This window comes from Lithobates pipiens, unplaced genomic scaffold (genome assembly GCF_037356315.1).
Source record: "Lithobates pipiens isolate NorthernLeopardFrog02 unplaced genomic scaffold, aLitPip1_a1.2 Scaffold_16, whole genome shotgun sequence".
NCBI classification, from domain to species: domain Eukaryota; kingdom Metazoa; phylum Chordata; class Amphibia; order Anura; family Ranidae; genus Lithobates; species Lithobates pipiens.
In genome coordinates, this window is record NW_027507748.1 from 188469249 (window position 1) to 188496872 (window position 27624).

At 37.7% G+C, this 27624-nt stretch overlaps 1 protein-coding gene across 1 annotated transcript in view; it reads right to left on the reverse strand.

Moving 5' to 3' along the window:
- Positions 1-27624, reverse strand: part of ANOS1 (anosmin 1) — a 229844-nt gene that overhangs the window by 30868 nt on the left and 171352 nt on the right. Inside the window, exons 7-9 of the mRNA XM_077480835.1 lie at positions 16960-17165; positions 15302-15446; positions 14510-14656 (exon numbers count right to left, since the gene is read on the reverse strand). Coding sequence (XP_077336961.1) covers positions 14510-14656; positions 15302-15446; positions 16960-17165 — 498 coding nt within the window. The remainder of the gene's footprint in view (positions 1-14509; positions 14657-15301; positions 15447-16959; positions 17166-27624) is intronic.

The window sequence follows — 27624 nt, forward strand, 5'->3', positions numbered from 1 at the left end:
CCTATAGACCCTGTTCAAAGGAGATGTTTGATCAATATGACTTCAAGGTCATTTTAAAGGGTAACACCCTAAAGTGATATCTCTGTTTTGGAAGGGCACTCATTGCTTCAGTCACCACCTGCTTCTTATAACTCAGTGACCCCACAGAAAAATTCTGGCTCTGCCACAACAATTGTACACTTCTGACATGGCTTAAAGCCAAGCAATGGTGTTATAATATGTTTGCTGGAAACTTAATTTATTCCATCAGGAAACTGTGATGCACTGGTGGTGCAGTCACGGAGGTGTTAACATAATGTTACTTTATTTATTAAGCTAAGTGTACATTCTCTACTAGGATATTTACTATGACTACATTATGTAAGCTGATTTCGCACTCTGCAGTCTTTTCATCACAGATGATGACATACATTATATTGTCAAAAGTATTGTGATGCCTGCCTTTACACACCCATGAACTTTAATGGAATCCTAATGTTAGTCCGTAGGGTTCAATATTGAGTTGGCCCACCCTTTGCAGCTATAACAGCTTCAACCCTTCTGGAAAGGCTGTCCACAAGGTTTAGGAGTGTGTCTATGGGAATGTTTGACCATTCTTCCAGAAACGTGTTTGGAAGGTCAGGCACTGATGTTGCATGAGAAGGCCTGGCTCGCAGTCTCAACTCGAATTCATCCCAAAGGTGTTTTATCTGGGTGAGGTCAGGACTGTCCCAAATCATTTGGTGGAGGGGGCATTATGGTTTGGGGTTGTTTTTGAAGGGTTGGGCTTAGCCCATTAGTTCAAATCAAGGTAACTCTTAAGGCGTCAGCACACCAGGACATTTTGCACAATTTTATGCTCCTAACTTTGTGGGAGCAGTTTGGGGATGGCCCCTTCCTGTTCCAGCATGACTGCGCACCAGTGCAAAATCAAGGTCCATAAAAACATGGATGAGTGAGTTTGGGGTGGAGGAACTTGACTGGTCTGCACAGAGTCCTGACCTCAACCAGCAGAACACCTTTGGGATGCATCAGAGCTGAGACTGTAAGCCAGGCCCTCTCATCCAACATAAGTGCCTGTAAGTGTAAATACACTTCTGAAAGAATGGTCAAAACATTCCCATTAGACATACTCCTAAACCTTGTGGACAGCCTTCCCAGAAGAGTTGAAGCTGTTATAGCTGAAAAGGGTGGGCCCACTCAATATTGAACCCTAAGGACTAAGACTGGGATGCCATTAAAAATTTCTGTGCATGTGACGGCAGGTGTGTCAGTACTTTTGACAATATAGTGTACAGTATATACTATACATATGATTCTGATCAGTTATATAGAGCTTAATTGCCCATTGAGCGAACGATATCTTGCAGCAATATTGTCTGAGAGATGGTAAATGAACAATTTAATAACTTATGTTCATTGTTTTTTGCTAATTTTGTAATTGCCAACCAGTTTCTGCATAGTACAAATACATTTCACAGCTGGAATAAGCTTTCAATCAACCTATGAAATGTTTTCACTGACTAGTTTGCATTGCAAAAAACATAAAAAAGTATTAATTGCTTTATCTATCTGCCTCTTATATAATTTTTAGAGATACATGAGAAAAACATGTTCTTGGTCATTTTTAAATGACCATGTGAAAATGTGTATTTTAATTCTAATCTAATTTTAGGATAACTTTCTCAGAAACGTTAGATGCAGGTGGCCATTTTCCAATCAAAAGCCACATAACTGTTCTGGGAAGAGAAAGACAGATTCAGATGTGTTGCCAGTCAAAGGTTTATCCAGGAATTAGATGCAGTCCACAGGCCGAAAAGGACTAATGGGGCTAAAGGCTTCATTGCATTTTTTTCACTATAATTTAATGTGAAGTGCACGGGTTAAGATTAATTCATACTTAACACCTCATATCAAAATTTACACACTTTATGCAGATTTTATGCAGCTCCTTTTTTCTCTATTAGACATTTGTGCAGGGGTTTGATACTTGTATACTTTTAGAAATATGCCCGATGCCTTCATATGTTCGTTGCTTTTAACTACTGAGCTTCTCTCTTACAGCTGAAAGGAACACAAAACTGTAATTTTATAATATATATATATATATATATATATATATATATATATATATATATATATATATAAAATAATAAATATAATAAATATTATAATAAATAAAAATCTGTACTCATAAAACCAAGCCAGTGACATACTAACTAAAGTAGGGTATAATGAATTAAACACCTGCAAACCAACTTTGTTAGCAAATCGGTAAAGATACAAACCTGTAATGCTCAAAATTAATTGCATACAAAGTAAAAAAATAGAGTAAAATCCACATTTAGTATAAGGAGATATTAAAATTATGTTACTAAGGCCAGATACTGTTTATTAGGAAAACCGCAATTCTCATACTCTACAACTGCATGATTAAACATAACTGGAAAAGTTATTTCACTTCATGGCTGAATAGCAAGATTTTATTCTGAACAAAGAAATGTAATTATTTACTTTTTATCTTTTTTTATTTATTTACTATTCACCTTTTGCTATTTTATGTGCAGGAAAATAGAAAGAGTTATTTCCAGCAACATACTTATATGCTTGCACCACTGCAAGTCTAGTCTAGTTTGATTCCTACAAACGAGTAAAAGAAAATACTAATATATTGTAATCATGTACGCTGCATGTAAAAATATAGAAAAAATTATGCAAAATGAATCCAGTCAACATTATGTTTTTCAGAAAATGTGTTTCTATTAAATCTGAACACAATCATCACCTACTGTATAACAATATTTCTGCTTGGCGGAGTAAAAATGTGAGCAAAATCAGAATGCTTCAAATGGTAAATCAATGACTTCTAACCTTACTCATTTTGCATCTTTCTATCTGGTACATATTATTTTCAGACAGTACACAAAAAGTGGGATTTGACTTTCAAAATATTCATTTTGATTCAAGCTGAGATTTTTTTTTTCGTTAATACATTCAGTAGGTGTCATTATTGCTTAGTAAATGTTGGTTAACTTTGAACTTCAAAGCAATGTATAAAAATTATGCACATTTTAAGAATTAAAATTTGTCAGTGCAAATATGTTCAGGCTATGCTTCTCCAGGCACTGCCACTTCTTATTACAGCTCCAGCCAAAACTTATTTTTAACAGTTTAGAATTTAATTGGGAATGTTTAGAACTTCCGGAAGGTTCTTATGGCTGTCTGTACATACAGTAAAATTTATCTTACATACCAGTCCGGGTGGCACCCTGTCTCAACCTACCACATAGGGACATTTTTTCTCTGTTGAAGAGATTTTCTGTCAATTGATATTCCAGTGAGAGTTGGACAGAAAGAGGAAACCTCCCTGGCAGGGGCACAGTTCTAAACCTTCCCTACTCTGTGTCTTTTCTTTAAAGCAACTCTTTCTAGTTGCTAATTACATAAAAAAAAAAACGTAAACTGTGCTCATTACATTTAGAAGTAACATCATTGCTTAGCACTCTATATGATAATAGGAGGGCTCCTTTAGGAGGGTATAGTGTGCTCTTTACCACAGCATCAGCACCCAATTAGACCTCTTATGTGAAAATTGACAAAACCAGAGGAGAAGAAAAATTCAACAATCATTTTCAAGTTCTGTAATTGGAGCAATGTCAGAAAGCATGAGTTCAAGTTGGTATTTTTGAGTAGTGTGCTTCATATAAAGTCCCAACCAATCCAAGCTTTGATGCATAGATTAAGGATGGAGGCATATGAACCTACCCATTCAATGCCCCATATAATATCCCACTTCCCTTTCCCCTGTTTCAGTAGGTATAATACAATGGACAGCACTTAAAGCAGAGTTCCACTCATTTAAACTTCAGCAGCTACAAAAAGTGTGGCTGCTGACTCTTAATAAACAGACACCCACCTATCTCACAGTCCAGCAATGCGGCCACTCAAAGTCTCACTTCTCTTCCTCTCCCCTCTGCGGTGCTGGCATTGCAAGTGTGGGTGCCTGGCTGTGGCTTCACAGCCGAGTGGACACTGTGCATTCGTGAGCCACACTGTGCGTTATGAATGGCCGGGCAATCTTCTGGGACCTGTGATGTGTCCCAGAAGATTGCAGGGGGGGAGATGAACCACACTGCCAGGAAAGGTAGTGGGATCTGGATACCTGTAAAAACTAGGAACCCGCTCCCCCCCCCCCCAAGATAAAATGACATGCCAAGTGTGGCATGTCAGGGGGTCACGAGTACTTAAAGTGGACGTTTTAAGTTCTAGTTTTGGGTGGAACTTCGCTTTAAGCTCTGTTATGAGAATGAGTTGCATAGTGTACAGAGTAGGGATATTTTCAATTACAGCATCATCAGGCAGAACAATACATTTTATTCTTAAATAAGATATGTTGCCACATGCACCATTTTGGGTGCAAAAGTAAGAAGAACCCTACATATTCCCCAATTCAGGCATCTCATGTCCAGTAAGAATGGCTGCAGAGGGAAGCTTACTGTAACAAGTGTTCACCTATTTCAGGAATCTTATAAATGTATTCCTGAACAGTTAGAAGTAAAGTCATGGGGAATATGAATTATTGGATTCAGGTGTCAAAAGATGTTACAGGGATGAAAACACTGGACATGTAATCAGTTTTCAATAAGGTTAATGCCAGGGCTCTGTGCCAGTATCCTCCACACTGAGCATGCCAAACCATGTCTTTATGGTCCTGTTTTCTACACAGGGCAAAGTCAGGCTACAGAAACAAGTTTTCACCAAACTCTTGTCACAAAGTTGGAATAGCATAGTTGTCTAAGATCTATTTCTACTGTATGCTGTGGTATTTACAGTACCTTACACTGGAATCTCCTGAACTAAAACAATTGAAGCAGTGTTCACATAATTTTGGCCATATAATGTACAAATAAGCCTGTATAATGTATTGCATAGTGCTATTATAGTAAACTTTAGTGCAGTGATGGCCAACCTTGGTACCCCAGATGTTTTGGAAGTACATTTCCCATGATGCTTCACTCTACTGCACAGAGCATGAGCATCATGGGAAATGTAATTTCAAAATATCTGGGGTGCCAAGGTTCGCCACCACTGCTCTAGAGTGATAAGATTAATTTATAACTATAGGTAAAATGTTTTTTTTCATTATGGATAAAGCAAGGGAGCATTATATCCAGTCAGATTTTTTTCGTCGTCTGTGTTCCATTTTGGAGATTTCCCTTTACTTCCTGTGCCATAGACAAACAGGAAGTGAGAAGAAATCCCTGCAAATTAAGGGATTCCCTCGAGGACCCCCAGGTGTCCCCATTGGAAGATTTCCCATCTATTACTTTCCTGAGGACAATCCAAAATTTGACATTTTGTTTACTTTCACTTTCAATGATAATGGTAAAAAGGACAAATGGAGAGGGTGAATCTCCTTAACAAGGGCACAGACAGCAATAAAAACTGACAGGGGTTCTAATCCCTCTCCACTCGATATAAGACTAAAGAAAAAAAATGTTTAGCTTTTAGTTATACTTTATTAAAAAGTAACACATTAATTCATACATTTAATTATACTACAAGATGCAGCTATAGTTTTTTTTTTTTTATCAAATTACTTCATCTATATAGCATTATCACTATTCTAGAGCTATTTAATTGCATGAGTAAATTACTTTAAAAGCTTTTCATTGAGCTGATGCATCAAACCGAGCATAGCAGGTCACTTTCGATGAAAGGCAGCACTAAAAAAATATTCCCTTTTCAAAGACAAACACATTAAGTCATCTGAATACAAGAAGTATTTCTTGTTACAATAGGGGCTTTGATTTTTTTTTTTTTCCTTACACTATATAAAAGTGCACTGCAAAGATGATCTAGATCTATAGTCTATGCCTTCCTACAGTATGTCTTCCCTTTTGCTTCAAAAAGCTTTAGGATAACAGCAAAGATAGAAGCATTCCTGCCTGATTAAATGGATTAACTACAGACCAAAACTAATCGCTGTGGCCAATTCTTAATTCAGCCAATGTGCATCATGTTGTGCCCCATTTTCCTTAAGGCACTTGTAAAAGAATGTCATTTGTATGTCTTCTGTCAATTAACTTTGCTTTGAGCCTTATTTATACAGATGTGCCCTGGATTTTTTGCCACGCTTCTTCACTTTGAACATAGCAAAAAGAGAGAAGGAATTTTAAATATTCACCTTTTGTTCTTTTGTCTTCTTGTGTATTTTATTTTTACAGGTAACAAAAACAGGCTAAACTGTAAATAGAGTAATTAAAACCTTGTGTATGCATCTTCTGGAAGTTATATGCAGTATCTCACAAACATGAGTACACCCCTCACTTTTTTGTAAATATTTTATTATATCTTTCCATGTGGCTAAAGTTATTATACTTTTCTACAATGTAAAGTAGTGAGTGTACAGCTTGTATAACAGTGTAAATTTGCTGCCCCCTCAAAATAATTCAACACACAGCCATTAATGTCTAAACTGCTGGTAACAAAAGTGAGTACATCCCTAAGTGAAAATGTCCAAATTGGGCCTAAAGTGTCAATATTTGGTGTGGTCACCATTATTTCCCAGCACTGCCTTAACCCTCTTGGGCATGGAGTTTACCAGAGCTTCACAGACTGCCACTGGAGTCCTCTTTCACTCCTCCATGACGATATATCATGGAGTTGGTGGATGTTAGAGACCTTGCGCTCCTCCTCCTTCCATTTGAGGATTCCTTACAGATGCTCAATAAGGTTTAGGTCTGGAGACATGCTTGTCTGGTCCATCACCTTTACCCCCAGCTTATTGAGCTAGGCAGCGGTCATCATGGAGGTGTATGTGGGGTCGTTACCTTGTTGGAATACTGCCCTTCAGCCCAGTCTCCGAAGGGAGGGGATCATGCTCTGCTTCAGTATGTCACAGAAAATCTTGGCATTCATTGTTCCCTCAATGAACTGTAGCTCCCCAGTGCTAGCAGCACTTATGCAGATCATGACACTCCCACCACCATGCTTGACTGTAGGCAAGACACACTTGTTTTTGTACTCCTCACCTGTTTGCAGCCACACATGCTTGACACCATCTGAACCAAATACGTTCATCTTGGTCTCATCAGACCACAGGACATGGTTCCAGTAATCCATGTCCTTAGTTTGCTTGTCTTCAGCAAACTGTTTGCGGGCTTTCTTGTGCATCATCTTTAGAGGCTTCCTTCTGGGATGACAGCCACGCAGATCAATTTGATGCAGTGTGCAGCATATATTGTGAGCACTGACAGGCTGACCCCCCATCCCTTCAATCTCTACAATAATGCTGGCAGCACTCATAAATCTATTTCCCAAAGACAACCTCTGGATATGACGCTGAGCACGTGCACTCAACTTCTTTGGTCAACCATGGCAAGGCCTGTTCTGAGTGGAACCTGTCCCGTTAAACTGCTGTATGGTCTTGGCCACTGTGCTGAAGCTCAGTTTCAGGGTCTTGCCAATCTTCTTATAGCCTAGGCCATCTTTATGTAGAGCAACAATTCTTTCAGATCCTCAGAGAATTCTTTGCCACAAGGTGCCATGTTGAACTTCCGATGACCAGTATGAGGGAGTGAGAGCAATAACACCAAATTTAACACACCTGCTCCCCATTCACACCTAAGACCTTGTAACATTAACGAGTCACATGAAAACGGGGAGGAAAAATAGATAATTGTGCCCAATTTAGACATTTTCACTTAGGGGTGTACGTTTGTTGCCAGCAGTTTAGACATTAATGGCTGTGTGTTGAGTTATTTTGAGGGGACAGCAAATGTACACTGTTATACAAGGTGTACACTCACTAATTTACATTGTAGCAAAGTGTACTTTTTTCAGTGTTGTCACACGAAAAGATAGTAAAATATTTACAAAAATGTAAGGGGGTGTACTCATTTTTATGAGATGTATATATGTAACAAATTGTACACTATATTGGATTTAAAATGTTGTCATTGGAAAACTGTAAGTTTTAACCAAAGACTTTTTCAACAAAAATGTAATCCTTATGCCTATGTATAAAAGCAAAGTAATGTATTGGGGTTGAGCCATGTACATCTCAGGTGAAATACTGCTGCTAGATCATAGTATCAATTAGGGGATTAGTACAACATTAGGTATGCAGGCAGAAGGGATATATGAATGGATTGATGGGTGGCATTATGTGCAGGAGGAGAGTGAGCAGTATAAGGCTCTAAGGCAGCAAGCAGAGAGTATTTTGTGCAGGATATTATAAGGGGCAATACCTGAAGGAGGGGAGTATTAAGGGTTAGATATTGGGCAGTATGTTCAGGAGATGGGTGCATTTTGGGTGAATTTTGTGCAGGAGGACAGTTCCAAGATTATTACAGGGGGAAATAAGTGCAAGAGGGGAGTAAAGCAGATATGGAAGTGGGCAGTATGCGCAGAAGAGATGGAAAGTATGCCATTGGGTAGTATGTGCAGTAGAGGAGTCTGGAGCTATGATGTGGTCAGTATGCACAAAAGAGAATTGTGGAATGCATGAGAGCAGGAGTGAGCAAGTCTACATCCAGAAAACACATAATGTGCAGAATACAGAGCGTTACAGTGGAAAGACCAATGTGTGTATGCTGGAGGTGTGATTTTTTGTAAGGCAAAAGGCAGAAAAGACCCACTTTCAGTTGGATAGGTCAGTATCCCCCCATTGGCTGCATCCCCCAGTAAGCTTGTGTTCTTTTTAGTGACCCCCTCACACACACACACAAATTGCACACACATACACCAAATTACCAAAAGTATTGGACACCTGCTATAAATGCACAAGAACTTAACAGCATCCCAGTCTTAGTCCGTGAGGTTCAATATTGAATTGGCCCACCCTTTGGAGCTATAATTACTTCAACTCTTCTGGGAAGGCTGTCCACAAGGCTTAGGAAGCGTATTTGTGAGATCAGGCACTGATGTGGAACAAGAAGATCTGGCTCGCAGTCTCCACTCTAATTCATCCTAAAGGTGTTCTATCTGGTTGAGGTCAGGACTCTGTGAAAGTCAGTCAAGTTCCTCCACCCCAAACTCACTGTCTTTATGGACCTTGCTTTGTGCACTGGTTTAAATTACTTGGTGGAGGGGGATTATGATGTGGGGTTGTTTTCCAGGGGTTGGGCTTGGTCCCTTAGCTCCAGTGAAGGGAACTCTTAAGGCATCAGCATACCAAGACATCTTGGACAATTTCATGCTCTCAACTTTGTGGAAACAATTTGGGGGTGGCCCCTTCCTGTTCCAACATGACTGCACACCAGTGCACAAATCAAGGTCCATAAAGATATGAATGAGTGAGTTTGGGGTGATGGAACTTGACTGATCTGCACCCATTTCTGACCTCAACCCACTAGAACACCAATGGGATGAATTAGTGTGGAAACTGGGAGCCAGGCCTTCTCGTTCAACATCAGTGCCTGATCTCACAAATGCGCTTCTGGAAGAATAGTCAAACATTCCCATAGACATACTCCTAAACCTTGTTGACAGCCTTCCCAGAAGAGCTGAAGTTGTTATAGCTGCAAAGGGTGGGCCAACTCAATATTGAACCTTATGGACTAAGACTGGTATGCCATTAAAGTTCATGTGTGTGTACAGGCAAGCGTCACAATACTTTTGGTAATATACTGTATGTGTACTACACACATTTTGGTAATGCACACATTATGATAATACACATTATACTACTGGTTCACACCAGCAGCCACGTTGTGATGAGGCTACTGGTGAGCTGAACAAATAGGGCATAAGGCAATATGAATTGTCCATACTAAGTACTGTGTTAGGCAAAGTTTTTTAGAATATGAAATTAAGGAAGCAGTGGTCATCAACACAAAAATATGCATGCTGTAATAATAACTTAGAAGAAGTTCTAATTCTTCCCCATTTTACAATGAAAGAGTGTTTTGTTGCAGTCTGTATCTCCACTAAAGAAATTTTCAATCACTTCTATTTCCAAAAATGTCCCCTGAGATGGAGATTAGAGAAACAAAAGGACTCCTTAATGTTTTTGCTATGGGGCCATATCACACATTGCTGTAGCCCTGTCTATCTGGCTTTGTTTGCATTTTGTCTGTATGCAATAAATATTTAAAATATTTTTTTATTTCAGTTCTACATACAGATTGCTGTTGTTTTTCTTAAACGGCATTGTGGTTATGTGGCCTCCCAGTTAATACGCAAACAGTGCTTAATGGAGTTCTTTTGACTACTTTTTTTTAAATATTTTGAAGATTGATGATGGAAAAATCACTGTGATGATTTCAAAAGATTTATGAGCTGAGTGTACTGATCCATGTATATTTTAACATATTACTACCCCCAAATTCATCTCGAAATCTATAAACACAGATATGTCACAACATGCAGAAACAAGCTAGGGTCATGAATAATACAGATCAATGTCAATGTATATTTCTAAATATTCTTCTTAAAAAAAGAATGTTCCACATAATGTGAACACATCCCATTAATCTCCTTATTATTTTCACATGATCTAACTCTGCAGCCCTAACTTTGTAAAGCTGCTATGTCTGAAGGGGATTTATTGATGCATGGCTGGTTACAATGTACTAGTTGGTTACTGGAAAAATCTTTTGTATATACAGCATATGACTTTTGTATAGATTTTTATATCCAACTGTCCATACTTCAAGTGTTGCTATAGCTCTGGAAAAGGCTAACCATGTTTTGAACAATAAATGCTCTTGATGGGAAAAGGCAGCTAAATTAATTTTACAAGTAAAATGTGCACTTTCATTCTAATGAACATTACATATATACAGGATACAGTATATACTGTATATATATATATATATATATATATATATATATATATATATATATATATATATATATATATATATATATATATATATATATATATATACAATTGTATGTGTAAACATTTCTCTCTCTCTCTATCTTCCCATAGGTGTAATGCCAACAAATGTATCATATGTTTAAAAATTAAAGTTGGTCATGGGGTAGCTTATAAGGCAATTCTGAAGTGTTGGCTATGAGATGGCTTATCAGACAGAATTTTAAATTGAAGGTGGGAAGAGCAGAACAGGAAAAAGAGAGAGTGAAAATACAGTAACTGTGAATGTGGATTCATATTATTGGCTAACTTTAGAGAACATTAATTTTGCAAACTGAACAATTTCTACTCCAGTAAATTAACTTCATTGTGGGCAATGAGCATTGCAGGCTTTCCTTTTTTATACAGACATCAGACACAGAAGTCAACAGCAGCAACCACAAGAAATGATGCTTTTGGTTGCTTTCACAAAAAATTGACTGCTTCTGAGATGCCTTTGCAACGTATTCAGAATACATTCTCATTGCATTTTCTTTGACTTATATAATGCAATAAAAGCAAATACAACAAAAATAATAACGCAAAAAGCATGGAGAAAGCAACAGTAAATGCGAGTTGTCAATGCACAATACAAGTCAGCACAACTTTCAAGCACGCACTACTTTCAACATCCTTCATACGTACATCACAAATGCACATAGGCAACTAAACAAAGATGCTTGTGTAGACAAGCCTGTATACAGTTATGTTAAAAAAATCTAATCAAAGCACTAGGCCTTCTCTAGTCATACTTTACCAACAATCAGATATTTGGTTGTGTGTTTGCCTAAAGATTCACTTTAGTTTGCAGTCCCCAGCAGCATATACCTACCTTCCTTTTGCTTTTCCACCACAAATCACTAGAGTAATAGTTTACGTAAGGCTATAGACTCTTTTTGTGACAGTACTGATTGGCCCAGCACACTTACATGGTACTGTATATGCTCATCCATACCTGGAAGTATCAGACATATGTCAGCTCCTAGCTTGAGTAATAGTTTACACGAGGCTACAGACTCCTTTTGTGACAGTACTGATTGGCTCAACACTCTCATGTGGTATTGTATATGCTCCTCCCTATCTGGAAGCACTGAACATGTATTTCACCTTCTAGAACTAAATGGAGTGATGGGGAAATGAAGGAAAATATTCATATGTTAGGGAGGGGATTAAACCTAAAAAATGCAAACATGTTTAATATTTATTGCACCTAAAAGGTCAATCCAATAAATAGATTCTACTTTTGGGTAGATGCTGAATGACCAATATTAAGGCCTGGCCTTTTTATTTGCACTTAAAAAAACTATGGTTTGTGTTATTTGTGTTGAGTTTTTGGGAACTTTGTCTATTGCCCTGGGATCCCAGCTGTAAACTGTCAGTATGTGTTTCATATAAAACATTTCATTTTAAATGGCATTCTAATTTAGTTAATTAAATGAGCTATGAAAGAAGTTAAGATTGAAAGATTGCTAATCCTATTAAAAAATAGATCTTAAAGACGTAAAAATTCCAATATCTTTATGGTTGAACTGAGAATGCCCTGCTAGTTAAATACCAAATAAAGTATGGTCCAAACAAGGATTTCTAATGAAACAGAATGTCCTGATATGTACAGGTCATATGACTACAACTATGTATTTGTTTATCAGCCAGAAATAGATTACGCATATTTTAATGTTTGTATCCATTGCACCATTGGAATTTTCATTTTCATTGATCTGTTTAAACAATGGCAATTGCAGCTATTTTGGTACATATGATTTTTAAAAGGGACTGGACCAGTGATAAGCGGTATCTGCTATCAATTTAGATGGGAGGAACAATCTTTAGCCTACTATCATCACCCATGTGTTTGGTATGAGACTAGCACCTGAGGTCAAATAACACATTTTACCATTAAGTAGATCATTCAAGGGCCAGTTATTACACTAAAGAGAAAGTTAAGTAGTAAAGATGGTGAAATGTTTATGCTAATATCTGTAACTAATCTTCCATGAAACACTGCCAGACGCACATGCTGACAAGTCCCAGGCTGAACTGGTACTAACTATGCATGGGTTTTCTGGTTCTGCATAGGCAACAGAATGCTATAAACACCCTATGGGGAAAAAAATGTAAATGGATCCTGTCAGCATAGGGTTACTTGTAAGGAATACCTGTATTAAAAAGGCTCAGTTGTCCCTTTTGCTGAAATGCTGCCTCTTTGGTGCTTGCAAGCCACTCAATATATTTCACTGGGTGTGTGGTATGCTTGCTTCCCCACTGCATACTTTGGTGTCTCCCGCAAGTTCATATGTCACTACAAAATGCAGAAGATGGGAGGAGGAAACATTCTATGCTCTGGGTGAGGCCAGTATTTGACCCACTAGCTGGTTAAATACCTGCAGTGGCCAGTGAGCAGCAAAGAGGTGGTGTTTCGACAAACGGGCCATTAAAAGATAAACACAGAGCCTTTTTTATCAAGTGACCCCATGATGAAAAGATCACTTTAGACCTGCCATGTAAAAATGGAGATTTGAACAGGTTTGTTTTTATATGTATCATTGGGACTGCTGACTATAGACTCAACATAACAGCAACTTTCCTTTGCAAAGAGAGAAGTAAGCAAGTACAACTTCCATGAGTATCTCAGGATTTGTCTTAGGATAAGTGTTCTTTAATTTACGGTATATCTCAAGCCATTTTTTTTAAAGATTTTGATAATGGGGAAGGATTAAAATCCCTATTAATTTTTTGTTTGTTTTTTGCTGGTGAATCATTTCTATTTGTTCTGGTGACCATTGTGACCAGCGCAGAAAGAGAGAGAATTTTTTTTTCATCATCATAATAGGAATAGATGAATACACATTGGGGTCAATTTACTATTGGCAAATAGACAGTTCACTTTGCAAGAGAATTTTCTCTTTCCTTGGCATAGGGAATGAAGTGAACCTCTGCTGACATCTTGGAATTATGTGCACGCCAAAATACTGCTTTTTTGTTTCTTTGTGCGATTTGATATTTTTTGTGAAGTACATTTTTGCCACATTCACTAAGATAAAGTGAACAGTCTATTTTTCATTAGTAAATCAACCCTGTTGCAATGTATGATTAGTTTAGGTATGAGAGATTAATTAATTGAATGATCATATCAATACCAATGTGGTTGCCATAAGAGAGCATTTGCCTCTTATGCTAGAGAGATACTTTGTCACTCTTTGTTGCATGACCAGGGCAGTAAGTGAAGGAAAATATCTGCCATTGGACACCGGCAGCAAAAAAAACCCCAAAAACCTGATAGAAGTTTTACCCATGGACTACCTCTATCCAAAAACTGAAAAAAAAATGACTCTAGGTTCACTTTAATTTTAAACAAAAATGATATGATGCGGTCCTGATAGCAAACTATAATCCCAATGTGACAGAATGTAGCGAGTGTGCTGGTTAACTATTTCTATTGAGTTCTATTTCCATCCTATATTTCCATTGTATTCTCTTCCTCAGTGATCTGTACTGCACATCAACGCCCAATCTCTCTTTAGAAAAAATGAGCCATTTTGACATCAATGCTGTTTGCTTAAATTTAACAGAAAAATACTGAAGCTTCCAAAGAAGAATAATATGTTCTCATGTTTTACCAAAACATGGATAAAAAATAATTTACTATAAAATGATCTTTGCATTCACCTTCATTCTTTTTCCAGTACACTTTGACCTGAAGTTGATTATCCTGGTAGAATGGGGCTCCAATTTCAAGCATGTGAGCTGTGCGCTTTCTTTGAGGTGAAACTAGAGTATCACTCTTCATTTTGCTGACTTTTGATACTTGATCCTCTGAAAATAATAAAATGATTTATTAGGAAGCAAATATCATACTTTATGAATTAAAAATTCATACATTGATTTTAATTTTGTGAAAATTGCTTCATTATTGTGCTGGTGGATTACTTACATAAATATGCAAACATAGCATTCAGTAAAACATTTTCTTTACTGACACCGTTTGCTTTTAGTCCAATCAGTAAATCAGCTTATATGTATTCATATTATATACAACTAGAAACATAGTTTATGTTCAGTTCCAAAACAGTTTGGCTGAAAACCTTTGGGTCTATGTGGAGTCTGCTCTAAGAATTTTCGCACATTGTTTCTAAAAAGAAAAATAAAGTCCCTTTGTCCAAAACTAAAGTAGACCAATAGGCAAAATAAATAAAGCAAAAAATAATATTAGTACATGCACATATTTTCTAAAACGTTTCCCTTAAAGTGATGTAGGGCACCCTCTAAGATCTTTAGCCCTGGCTCTGTAAGGAGTTCATTGGCCCCTGTGCTGATGTTACAGAGGATATCCGATGTACATGGTGAAGTTAATTGACAAAAAAGTTGCAAGACTATATAGATGTTAAGAAAAAAACCTTGCCTATGGAGAAGCTTTAAAAGGAAGGTTATACATAGAGGACAGGATTTATATGTACTTACTACTGGAACTTGACGGCCCAGAGGAGAAATATAGTGAGACCTTTGCACTTTTCAAACGGACTTGTCCCCAATATGTAATGGCTTGAATCTCAACCATATAATTGCTGTTTGGCTGCAATCCTTCTAGAGTCACATCATTTTGGTTCTGAAAATAAGTGTATAACAATCCACACTGAATATTAGTATTTTCTAGTTCTCATTATTTCTAAAATCTTTATTAAATGTTAGCATTTTCAATTTTTTTATACATTGTGACTGGTCATTCAATAAAAACTCAAATATGACCTGTGGTATGCTAGTATTTTGCCTGACCACTAAAAAAAGTTATCCACTTCAAATCCAAATGCATTTTGTTGAATAAACACCTATACAGCAATTATGAGCATGATACCTCTTGATGAGTGAGAATAACAAGAAAATAAATAAAATTAAGGTTTTGCACAATTTGTTTTAGTTTTATTGCTGTCATCTTGAGAACAAAATAGATCTGAGATGAGGAATAGCCATTTAATCCCTCCAACAGTTAATTTCTGTCACTGGGTCTGTCATTAGGCTTGCAACTCTACATACATAGATTTAGGCATCACAATATACTGCAACAGTTTTATGTCACTTTATAAGTGCATAAAATAAATTAAATTCATTCTTAGAGGTGAAATCAAATGAAAGTGCCAAGCCCTAGTGTTTGCCCACCTTCATGCCAGATCTACCTGGGGTCTCTAAAATGTTGATGGGCTTTTTATGATCCCCTATTGTTGATGCCTCTTCCTCCATGCTGGTATTTAATGTTGATAGCTATATGTCACATAATATTGGTCTCAAATATATGTATGTATATATTTATGATTTATATTTACGGCACCTGATGAAGCGCTATGAGAAACATGTGGAGAATGAGACAATACTGATGGTCTTTTAACTGCCCCTGAACTTTGGATAATCAGATTTTGGTTTTAATGTGCCTCTAATTAGGGTGTAATATCAGGTCAGGTTTTGATGGATACTTTGTGGCATTATTTTGACGATCTACAAAGACTTTTTCTTGGGTCGCTTTTATCATTTGTACCAATAGAGTAAACATTTTAAACAAACTTTTCTGTTGTGTGAATTTGTTGAGAGGTTACACCTTGAAAGTCCTCAAATGTGCTTTGTTTTTTGCTAGATGCATTCAGGGATATGGAGTAAAATCTCAATTCTCTAACAGATCCCTCTTTTTACTTTATTCTTACTATATACCAGTGATTGCAAACCTTGGCACCCCAGATGTTTTGGAACTACATTTCCCATGATGCTCAACTACACTGCAGCATGCATGAGCATCATGGGAAATGTAGTTCCAAAACATCTGGGGTGCCAAGGTTCGCCATCGCTGCTATATACAATTGACACAGTAAAAGCATTAAATGTTCTGTGATACTTTGGTGCTTTAACTAAATATTTGGGATGTCGTAACTCGTAACACAGCTCACTGCTAATCTAGGGATAAGCTATCATGTTAGAATCTATAAAATCTGCTTTCTCTTTATACGTATAGTCATTTGGAGTACATATAGTTCAGCACAAAAATATATTTTGGAAGTAACAGGAACTGTTTAAAACTTGGTGAATATAGGCAAAAAAATGTCTATCGATAAATAAAGCAAATAAGCACACAATACCCCTTCTGTTGTCTTCCTACGCTTCTTCTTAGTTGGAACAACAGATTTACTATGTGATGTCCAACTCCAAAAAACTTTATAATGATGCACAGGTATATCAGGCTCCTCTGGCAGATCCCATGTAACTTTTACGGTTGTTGTACCATCATTGTTTGTAGTGGAATTGATGATTCTGAGGTTAGTCGGTGCTGGTGGAGCTGATGGATCTGAAAAATAAAGTTTAACTTTGAAATTTATCCTTGAATATAGGTTTTAAATTTGTAAATAGGTATGCTCATATTAAAATATGGGAAGACTCCCCCAGGTATGTTCTTACTGTTTAAAGCAAAAGTCAGCAAGTAGAGAATCTGAGCTCAGTGTCATCTATATGATATATACAATATTTAGATTGTAACAGTATTTTTTTTTCACAAAAAATATAAGAGTTTTACAGAAAAGCTCTACCTTTTATCAAATGGACCTTCACCTGAAATTTAAACTTACCTTAGTTCTCTTTTTATCTCCAGCCTTTTTTTTAATTATTATTATAATGGGGGGGGGGGGGGGCGAGTGCCTTTTTTGGTTGTACTTTCCCTCATTTTCCCCTGACAGAAGCCACTTGGGGTAACATCGTACATGCCAGGAGGCTGCAGTACCAGTTGCATGGCAGGCTGTGTCTTGCGCATCTGCAGTAGGGAGCCAGCCTGCATGATCAGAAAGCGAGAGCTGACTCCTAAAACCAAGATGGTGGTACCAAGGAACAGACACCTTGTTGGCTGTGTAGAAAACAGTACTTGACTGCATAGACTTGTAAGTATCTATTTCTAAGGCTAGGTTCACATTGCTGCGATGCGGGAACGCCGCGAATCCGCGGCGTTTTCCCGCATCGCATACCTCCCGCCGGCAGTTCACACTGCCCTATGCGGACGGCTGGGGGTGTCAATGTTATGTTAATGACACCCCCAGATCCGTCGGCATATCGCAGTGCGATCTGCCGACTCGCACAGGAATCGGATCGCATGGTGTGAACCCCCATGCGATCCGATTCCGTTGCGGACCCAAAAAAGGGTCCCGTGCGAGTTTGCTGCGGGACCGCTGCGAGTTCAGCCATACTATCTGTATGGCTGAACTCGCAGCGCTACGGAGATCGGATGTGATTTGCTGTGCGAATTACATCCGGTTCTCCCCCCACAGCGGTGTGAACCCAGCCTTAAAGTGATTCTAATCGTTGGATTTTTGAGAAATAATGAACTGATTATATTTATCTGCTCTGTGCAATGGTTTTGCACAGAGTGGCCCCTATCTTCTTCTTTTTGGGTCCTCCGGTGGCGGGCCTCGCTCCTCCCCTCTGATGACTGCCCCCAATAGCAAGATTCCCAAGCCGCAGTCCTGTGAATGGACATTGTCCATTGGTTCGACCCTGCCCCCCACTCTCTTCTCATTGGCTCACTGGCTGTGATTAGGAGCTTTGGGAGCTGCACCCAGAAGGATAATGCAGTAAGGTAAAAAAAACAAAAACCTTCTGCCTTTATAACCACTTTAAAAGTCAACAGCTACAGTATTTGTAGTGACTGCATTTTAATTTTCCCATTCCCACTCACGTTCCCCTTTGAAAAGTTGTCCTTGAGCTCTAGTCACATGACTTTTCACTAGGCTAAGATGATGTCACCAGTCTGCTGCATACTGGAGAAAGAATTTCCTTTTTCCCCAAGTGATCAGTCTGTAACATTGTAACTTTGTAGCAAGTTACAAGGTGAGAGGCTGCAGGCGGGAACTGATCTGTAGACCATAATTTCCTTTAATTCAAATCAAAATTAGCTTTCACTAGTCTGGATCTACGACAATGGAATACACCTGATTGGCTGCCATGTATTGTGGTTTCAGTGTCATATGTCCACCAAGTTATTCAATAAAATTCTAAATGTACAATAACCTAAAATGACATCTGTTCTTGAAGCATGAATGTTCATCTTCTGTTTTACATATTAGTCATGATCTATTTTTACAAGGTGTATGTTTTTTTCAGCGAGCCCTTGTGTTATTTTATACTGCATGTTAAGCTGTCTTTTCAGTAGTGGTTACATCCATTCATGGAAACGCATCTCTGCTCAATTTGATATATGTCACAATATAGTCACAGATATGTACTTCACATGAGCCTCACCGAGTACAAAAATAGCAGGTCAAGTGGAGCGTCACTCATAGTTTAGGAACAAAAGGAGAGGGAACTTGAAAGCCTTTAACAAAATTAGGTCAGGCATTCTTTCAAATTCAGCGTGCACCTGGATGTTTTTGCAGTGCTAAATTAGCTATTTAATACATTTCCACGCTCACTGCATTAGTCAAATAATCAACATAATAACTAGAATCCCCATTCTTTGTTTGAGGAAATCTTCCATGATCACACTGAGCTGAACCTATTTCTTAGTCATTGTATAATAATTGTTAAGAAAAAGAGTCTCAGAAAAATTAGATGACATGAAAAGGCAATTATTCTGTCTAAGGTAAGAATAGAATGTGTTCAGCTGAGCAATCTATTTTTATCCCTTAACAACAACATTCAAAAGATGGTGTAAGTTCATTATAAGCCAGTCACTATAATGTCAATGGCTGTCATCCTAAAATCTGTTTGTCTCACACCTAATAGATTGATGACATCGAAGACCAAGCCTTTTCTGGCATTTTTTGTTTACAAGTTTAAATCAGTATTTTTTGCTAGAAAATTACTTATAACCCCAAACATTATATATATATTTATTTATTTTTTAGCAGAGACCCTAGTGAATAAAAAGGCAATCCTTGTAATATTTTATGTCACGATATTAGTGCAACATTTTGACAAATTGCAGTACTTGAACATGTTTAGAGTTACAGAGGAGGTCTAGCACTACAATTATTGCACTAGCTCTAATGTCCACGGCAATACATTTTTTTACTTTTTTTACACAAATTTTTACACTGTCCCTTTCATTTTTTTTTAGCACTTTTATTCCTATTACAAGGAATGTAATCATCCCTTGTAATAGAAATAAGGATGACAGGTCTTCTTTATGGAGAGATCTGGGGTCAAAACGATTCTAAATCTCTTTTTTACCCTTAAAAGGAAAATATAAAAAAAAACTAGAAAAAAAAACAGTTTCCACCCTGGATTTTGAGGTGATGTCATGACGTTTCTCCGGTCCTCCAAGGCCATAGAGGTAATCAAAGCTGATTTCCTCTGTGAACGCCTCTGTAAACAGCCGGCGGCACTGTCGGATTGTTTCTCGGCCGAGCCGCACAGAACGATTTCAAGAGAAAGCTAGCCACCGGCTGAAAAAACAATACCAAGGTTATGGCTGATATCTTCAGCCATAATCCCGGTAAACCACTTGTAAATGGCAACCTATATATACGTATTGCAGCAAGTGGCTAAAACAGGACTATGGCCCCGTATTAAATAAACCGCTCCGTCGATTCCCCGCTGAGCAGGCAGAGAACAGATCCGTCTCTGCACACTGCGCAGGGGCGGACCTATCAGAGCGCCGCTCTCCCCTATGGGGGATCGGATGACAACGGACCGCAGTGTCCGTCGTCACCCGATCCGACCCGATGACGGATGAAAAAGTAGGTTTTTCCTCTGTCACACTTTTTCGGATTGGAGCAGGTCGGATGTCAGCGGACATGTCACCGCTGAGATCCGACACTCCATAGACCTCTACGGAGCATCCGTTCTGGTCCGCCTGAAAAACTGACAGGCGGACCTGAGTGGATCGGCCATGTGAAAGAGGCCTTACTGAAAATCTCCCACCATAAGATGCAGCTTTTAGGAAGGGGGGGGTGTAAAGCACAAAGGAAGCAGGATTTGGCTGATGCAACAGAATTAAAACAAATACCTAAATTGGAGACCTGTATAGATTACCAAACATGAGCTTTTAAATGTACATTAAATGTAAATAAACTAGACACAATTATACAGTAGTAAGCACTATATACACACATAGTGTGGCCAGGCCCCACCCTCCCATCCCTGCTCAATGGATTTGAGTGATAGCAGCAGGAGCCAATGGCAAATATGCAAAACAAACACAAGAGGGCTCCTCCGTCTAGGTGTAGTGATTTAATAAAAGGAATAATAGACAATAAAAATGCACTCACTAGTTAAAAGTGAATGAAGGATTGTCATAAACCCAGCTCCAAACAGCACCTCTCTTGGCTGGGTGATGACGACAGGAAGTGGAGGGGTTGTGGCTACATGTTTCAGGGCAGACATGAGTGCCGCTTTGTCAAACCATAGGAAAAGCATTTTTATTGTCTGTTATTCTTTTGAACCACTTGTCGACCACCCCATAGCAGATTTACTGCTATAGGTTGGAAATTCGATTTTTTGCATTTTTTTATTGGATAAGTTTTATAGCAGAAAGTAAAAATTATTGTTTTGTTTTTTTCTCTCCAAAATTGATTATCTTTTTTGTGTATAGTGCAAAAGAAAAAAAAAACAAACCCAGAGGTGAGGAAATTCGATTTTTAAATTTTTTTTATTTAATATGTTTTATAGCAAAAAGTAAATATTATTTTTTTTTTCAAAATGTCCGGTCTTTTTTGTGTATAGTGCAAAAAAAACAAAAACAAACCCAGAGGTGATCAAATACCACCAAAAGAAAGCTCTTTGTGGGAAAAAAAAAATACACACATTTTATTTGGGCACAGCGTCGCACGACCACGCAATTTTCAGGTAAAGTAACACAGTGTCGTATTGCAAAAAATGTCCTGGTCAGGAAGGGGGGGGGGGTAAATCTTCCAAAGGACAAATGGTTAATAAATCACTACACCTAAATGGAGGTGCTCTCTTGTGTTTGTGTTTTTATATGTGCATTCAGATCTCAAGACCTAATCTAAGAGGGGCTGCATCCACTTCACCTGGTATTCCCTACCACTCTCCTGGCCCCCTCATGTGCCCTGTTAAATGACAGCTCTAGTCAGTGCAATAGCTTATTCATTTTTGCAGGAGTCAATGACTCCCACTTCTGCCTCTATGTCTAGTGAGGGGAAAGAGAGAGAGCAGCATTGCTGTTCTTGGGCACAAGATTGGATTGAGTTCATGCTCAGGTAATTATTTAGGGGCGGTGGAAGGAGCTTATCTTGGAAGGTTTTTTTGCTGAATGCAGAAAAAGCCATTTAGCATGGCCATTTAGTACAGAAACACATTTTGTTGGTTTTATTGCTTTTAATCATTGTCTGATAATTGGTGTACTGTCTTTTAGGCAAGTTGTGTTATGTAAGTTTCATATATGGTGTCTTAAATCTATTCTTTTAGAGGATATTCATGTTTTTAAAGGTTTTTTTTTTTTTCCGATGGGACATATCACTTGAAACAAGCAAAGAAATGCATGTTAATGTGCAATGATTTTATATATTTTTAATAAATATAATCAAACATAAATAAAGTAATGTAAACTTGTACTAAGTGTTGCAATAAAGATGTTGCTCAGAAATGGAATCTGATGTCTGTTGTCTAGTTTTAGGTAGTCAGACTGTCTGAGTACTGTAAAAATTGGAAGATTATGCTTTTAAAAAACAATTCACTTCACGTTATCTGTTATCATTGTGACCTGCAACCTTGAAGTCTTGAAGTGATGCTGAAGACAAGCTTTCCAGCACTCAAAAACATTAAAGACATATCCTTAGGATTCCTCCGTGTTCAGCGAATGACACACATAAGCCAGCTGCTTGACATTAGAAAATCATTAGTCCCAAGAGGGGGAGAGAAAGATTTTTATTGTAGGCAGTGGGTGTCTGTTTTGATTTTACTAGCACTCAGCAACGTAACCATGAAATCACTCTCAACATGGGATTTATGCCTGAAGGAAAAATGGATTGCAGCCTTTTCTTTGCAGGTTTTTCTGCCAATGCTGAACACTTGTTTAGTAGACTAAAATGTGTACCAAAGACAGTGTTGGAAAAAAAAAGCCATTGCCTAAAGAAGAACTCCACTCACGATACTTACAAGGCAACTAAAGTCATCTGCATTTGGATTTTTTTTCTTAATGTGAGTTACATAAATTCAGACAATAATCATTTAATAGAAGATATGCAAAGTTCCATTGCAGCTCTGACATATAGAGGTTGGTGTTCTGTATTGACTAGGATGCTATTTAGAAAAATATGGAGAAAAGAAAATATGGACATAGAAGGACATAGAAGGAGCTGCTGCTCATTGACCAATAGTTATTTAACCTTTTAGACTTGGAAAATGTAATTCTGAACTTGACTGGTCACTAAAAAACAAATTCACTGTAGTGCAATTTTACCAGCTTAAAATACTTAGCCCCCTAGTTTGTTGCCTGCAGTACAATCAGCCTTTATCTGGTTTGGGGTTTTTGTTACATTACTGCTCAAAATAGCCACACTCTTTGCATTTAATAGTGAACTTTTTAGTTTTCGTGGAGTTATCATCAAACTAAACCTATGAACATCTAGAAGTTGCTGTTTCTGAATTTGTTTTAAAGGTGCAGAATATGGTACTGCCATCCTTACCCTTGTTTCCCTATTTTATTAACAGGATCACTGGCCTGAAACAAGCAGGTAGCATAGAACTTCAAACACAAACTGTTGATGGGACTTAAGGACACATTTGATTAACACTTGTTAATTGTACAAATCACTGCAGTACCTATCATGCCATGACTTCTGATTCAATATGATAAATACACAACCTATAGGGGAAATAGGTGCCCCATACTAGATTTATGAAACTGAAAACTGGTTAAAAACCACTTGGACACAACACAGTATCTCCAATAGGCACACTCAACCTCCACATGGGAAGGGTGTTTAACCACCCCATTACCTGGATTTTTTGTAGATTTTCCTTTTTCCTTAATTGGCTTCCACCATTTGTCCTGATGGTCGCCTCTGTGTGTACTCTGATGCACTTTTGTTTGGAGGTAGTCACTCCCGTGCGGAGGTAAAGTGTGCCATAGGAAATGTCAGGTGGGGTCTAAGTATGTTTTGAACCAGACTGTGCTAAGTATCACTAGGGTACTATTTGTATATCATATATATTTAAATGTTATAATCATGATGTGGATATTAAGATTTTGGTCATTATTGTATAATATGTATTGTAGATATTATATTACTAAGCTCCTGAGGAAGCAGCATGTGACTGTGAAACGTGTTAAGTCTAATGTTTGAACTTCAAACATTTCAGACTTTGTTGGCTGCATGCGTGTTCTTGTTCACTGACTTATGAGCCAGGAACAATAAGGATGGCAGCCAGGAAGCCTATACGTAAAAGCAAGTATAAAAAATGGTAGGTTCTGTAATGCTATCTGTTTAAAAGGTATTTTGCACTGGTATTTGTTTAAGTCATTGCCACTCATGCATTACTTCTTGAGTATCTATTTTCTGACATAAATGTGCATGATATTAGATCATATACATTATGATGCATTATCAAAAAACTAATGTTAAAAAGTATGCAATTCCAATGAGCTGTGAAACATAAACAGTGGACTACAGAGGAATATGATTTTTCTGTTGTATTTTTAATAAACTTAATGCAAGTTTTAACCTTGGCCCATTGATTGTATGGTACGGCATTACCAGTGAAAGATGACTCCAGTACACATTAATTATACACATTCATGAAGAGAATTCTTATTGCTTGTGCTCATGGGGCCACTAAATTCAACACTATGGTAATGAATAGATGAGAAAACCAGAATGTAAGCAGGCTAAAGAGAATCGCGAGCACCTGAATACTGAAATGGTGCCACCAAGGGAACTACTTCCAACCATGTGGTATATGCCTACATTGAAGGCAAAATAATACACAAGTTACACAGGCGATTTTATTACCAACAACATGTGCATCACAATATATTTGATGAGAACTTTAGTGATTATCACTATGAATAAGGCATGGTTAATGAAACTGTCAAAAGCATTGTAACTTAGTCTGAAGCTAAAAAGAGCAATAGAAAAATCTGTCAAGGCTTTTGGAGATGACAAAAACAACAGGTTCACCTTCAGTGGTAGATTTGATAAGGGTGCATTGTGGAAGAGTCCAGGTCCCTGACATTAGATAAGGCCACAGCTGTCACACTTCTAAGTGGCATTCCAAAAGACTTGGCACATATTTCACTACTTGTAGAGGCCTTGTAAAGAGCAAAATGTAGCAGTTGCCAGTGTATCAGTGATGATTTCATTATTGACACAGTGGGGCTAACTTACTAAAACTGCAAAGTGCAAAATCTGCTGCAGGTCTGCATAAAAAAATAAATAAAAAATCAGCTTCCAGTTTTTGTTTTGGCAAAGCTTAATTGAACAAGCTGAAGTTAGAAGCTGATCCGCTACCATGCAAAGCTGCACCAGATTCTGCACTTTCCAGTTTTAGCAAATCAACCCCGGTGTGACTATCATTACATTTTGATTGTTTTAATGTTAAGGTTTATTTGGGGCTGATCAATACAACTGATGAATTTGTTCTTATTATGCTGCTATTTTTCTGACTTTTTGGTGGTCTTGAAATTTTCAATATATATACTTAAATAATTACTATGTCAGGCTATATTTGACACCATTTCTTCTACATAGCTTGTAGCAGCTATTCCATAAAACCAGACACACACATAATTCATGTGTGGTTTTATGTTGCAACACTTACAAGTGATTGATTTTAAGAGAATGATGGCATACAAATGTATTTCATAACTGCATCTTGCCAGCCAACTATTCACTGCATTTGTAACTTTACTATCTAGCACACAGTCAATGCCTTAGTGGATACATTAACTTGATAAGTGAGTGTTGCCCAAGTAATATATTGATTCTTTTGTTGTGTTCATGTTTAATACTTAACTGGGGCCTCTGAGAGCAGATAATGGCTAGAATGTGGTTGATATATGCTAACATTTGACCTGCCATTTACTTGAACTGAGTAAAGCTAAATACTTCCTGAACACACAATTTACTTTGTGTTATTATGAGTTATTACAGTTTGTTCACAGAGGTTAAAATGATATAAAAATAATATGCAAGTCATTTAATAAAATCAGCTACATAAGACTAGTTTCTAGAAACCCAAAGCATTTTTTTCAGTAGGATGTCTTCAGTTATTTTAACTTGTTTTTTTTTTAAATGAAACTCTGCCTAAAATGTAGGTCAAGACAAAAAAACATATTTCATACATCTTCCCAATCAGTGCACATTTCTCCATGTTTTATACCTTTAAACATGCTGAAGGTACAAATATAACCATTGATGTGCCAGAAATATAGGAGTTTATTTACCACAGGCAAAAAGACTGTGCACTTTCAAAAGTGCAGTCGTACTCTGCAAGAGCAGTTACTCCAGAGCTTAGTAAATAAGCAGAAGCTCTGCTGACTTTCATCATCCAATCATACACAAGCAAAAATGCTGTTTTTTTTTTTTTTAATCTTCCTTGCATGTAATTGGGTATTCTTTGCAAAATGTTGGGCGTGTTGTCTACCCTGCCTACTTTATCTGTGATGCCTTACTAAGGGCATATCATCTCAGGAAGTGCAGCACAGGAATTTAACATTTCAAAAGATTTAAGGCAAAATCAACAGGTATTTTTTGAGCTTAACAGGCGCATATAACGAAAAAAGAGAAAATGTAATTGTATTTTTTTACAGTAGCAGGCCAAAAGCTCATTGTTACCGTTTACATACATTTTAAGAAAATGTAAAGTGAGTCACAAATATTAATCATCAAAACTACATAACATTTTAGGATCCTTCATTTGTTTATTCAAATGGCCGCAGTTCCCTAGCTACTATAAATAAAAAAGTAGTTCTAACAATTTTTACAGTGAGTAAGGCTGGGTTAGTGCTATTTTAGATAGCACTTATAACTTTATAACAATTGAACCTTGGGTACAATTACTACATATGCCCACCTGCTATAGTCCAAGGAAGAGTCTAAGCCCTTGTACACACGGTCGGAGAATCTGTCGAATGAGTCTTATCGCACCGTGTCGTCAGATAATCCGACTGTGTGTGGTATGCATCGGACTGATTCCGTCCGAATCTCCGTCTGACCCAATTTTCCCACATGTTGGAAATATTTCCCGACCAACTGGGCCGGTCGGACCTAATCCGATCATGTGTAGCGAATTTTGATCGGACCAAGTGCCACGCATGCTCAGATCAAATTCCTACATCAAAGCTATTGGCTACTAGCCTGAATGTAGTCCCATCGTAATGAAATTACGTCACCGCGTTCTTGGCAACCGCTAAATCAGACAACTTGGCCCGACCATGTGTATGCAACAGTTTCGGACACAATCCGTCGGACTAAATCCGACAGACAAAATCCGACGGATTTGGTTGCCAAAATCTCCGACCGTGTGTACGTGGGCTAAGGCTGGCCATAACTTATCCAATTTTCTTGTACAATTTTCCTTTAGAGTTACCAAAACCAGATAGAATGAGGTCAAACCTAAACACTTTCAATTTGTATGCAATCAGGCAGGTCCTTGCGCTACATAGTTGATGGTAAATCTAAAATAAATTGAACAAGAAAATTGTATAATGTATGGCCAGCTTAAGTCTAAGTCCCAGATGTATTAGATGGGAGGTTGGGGAGACTTTTTTGTTTAATGTATTCATTATTAATGAATTCTTTCACAGCAGCGCACCATGTTAGTTACAGTAAAGAAGGTAGGTTTTTAATGAAAAACAT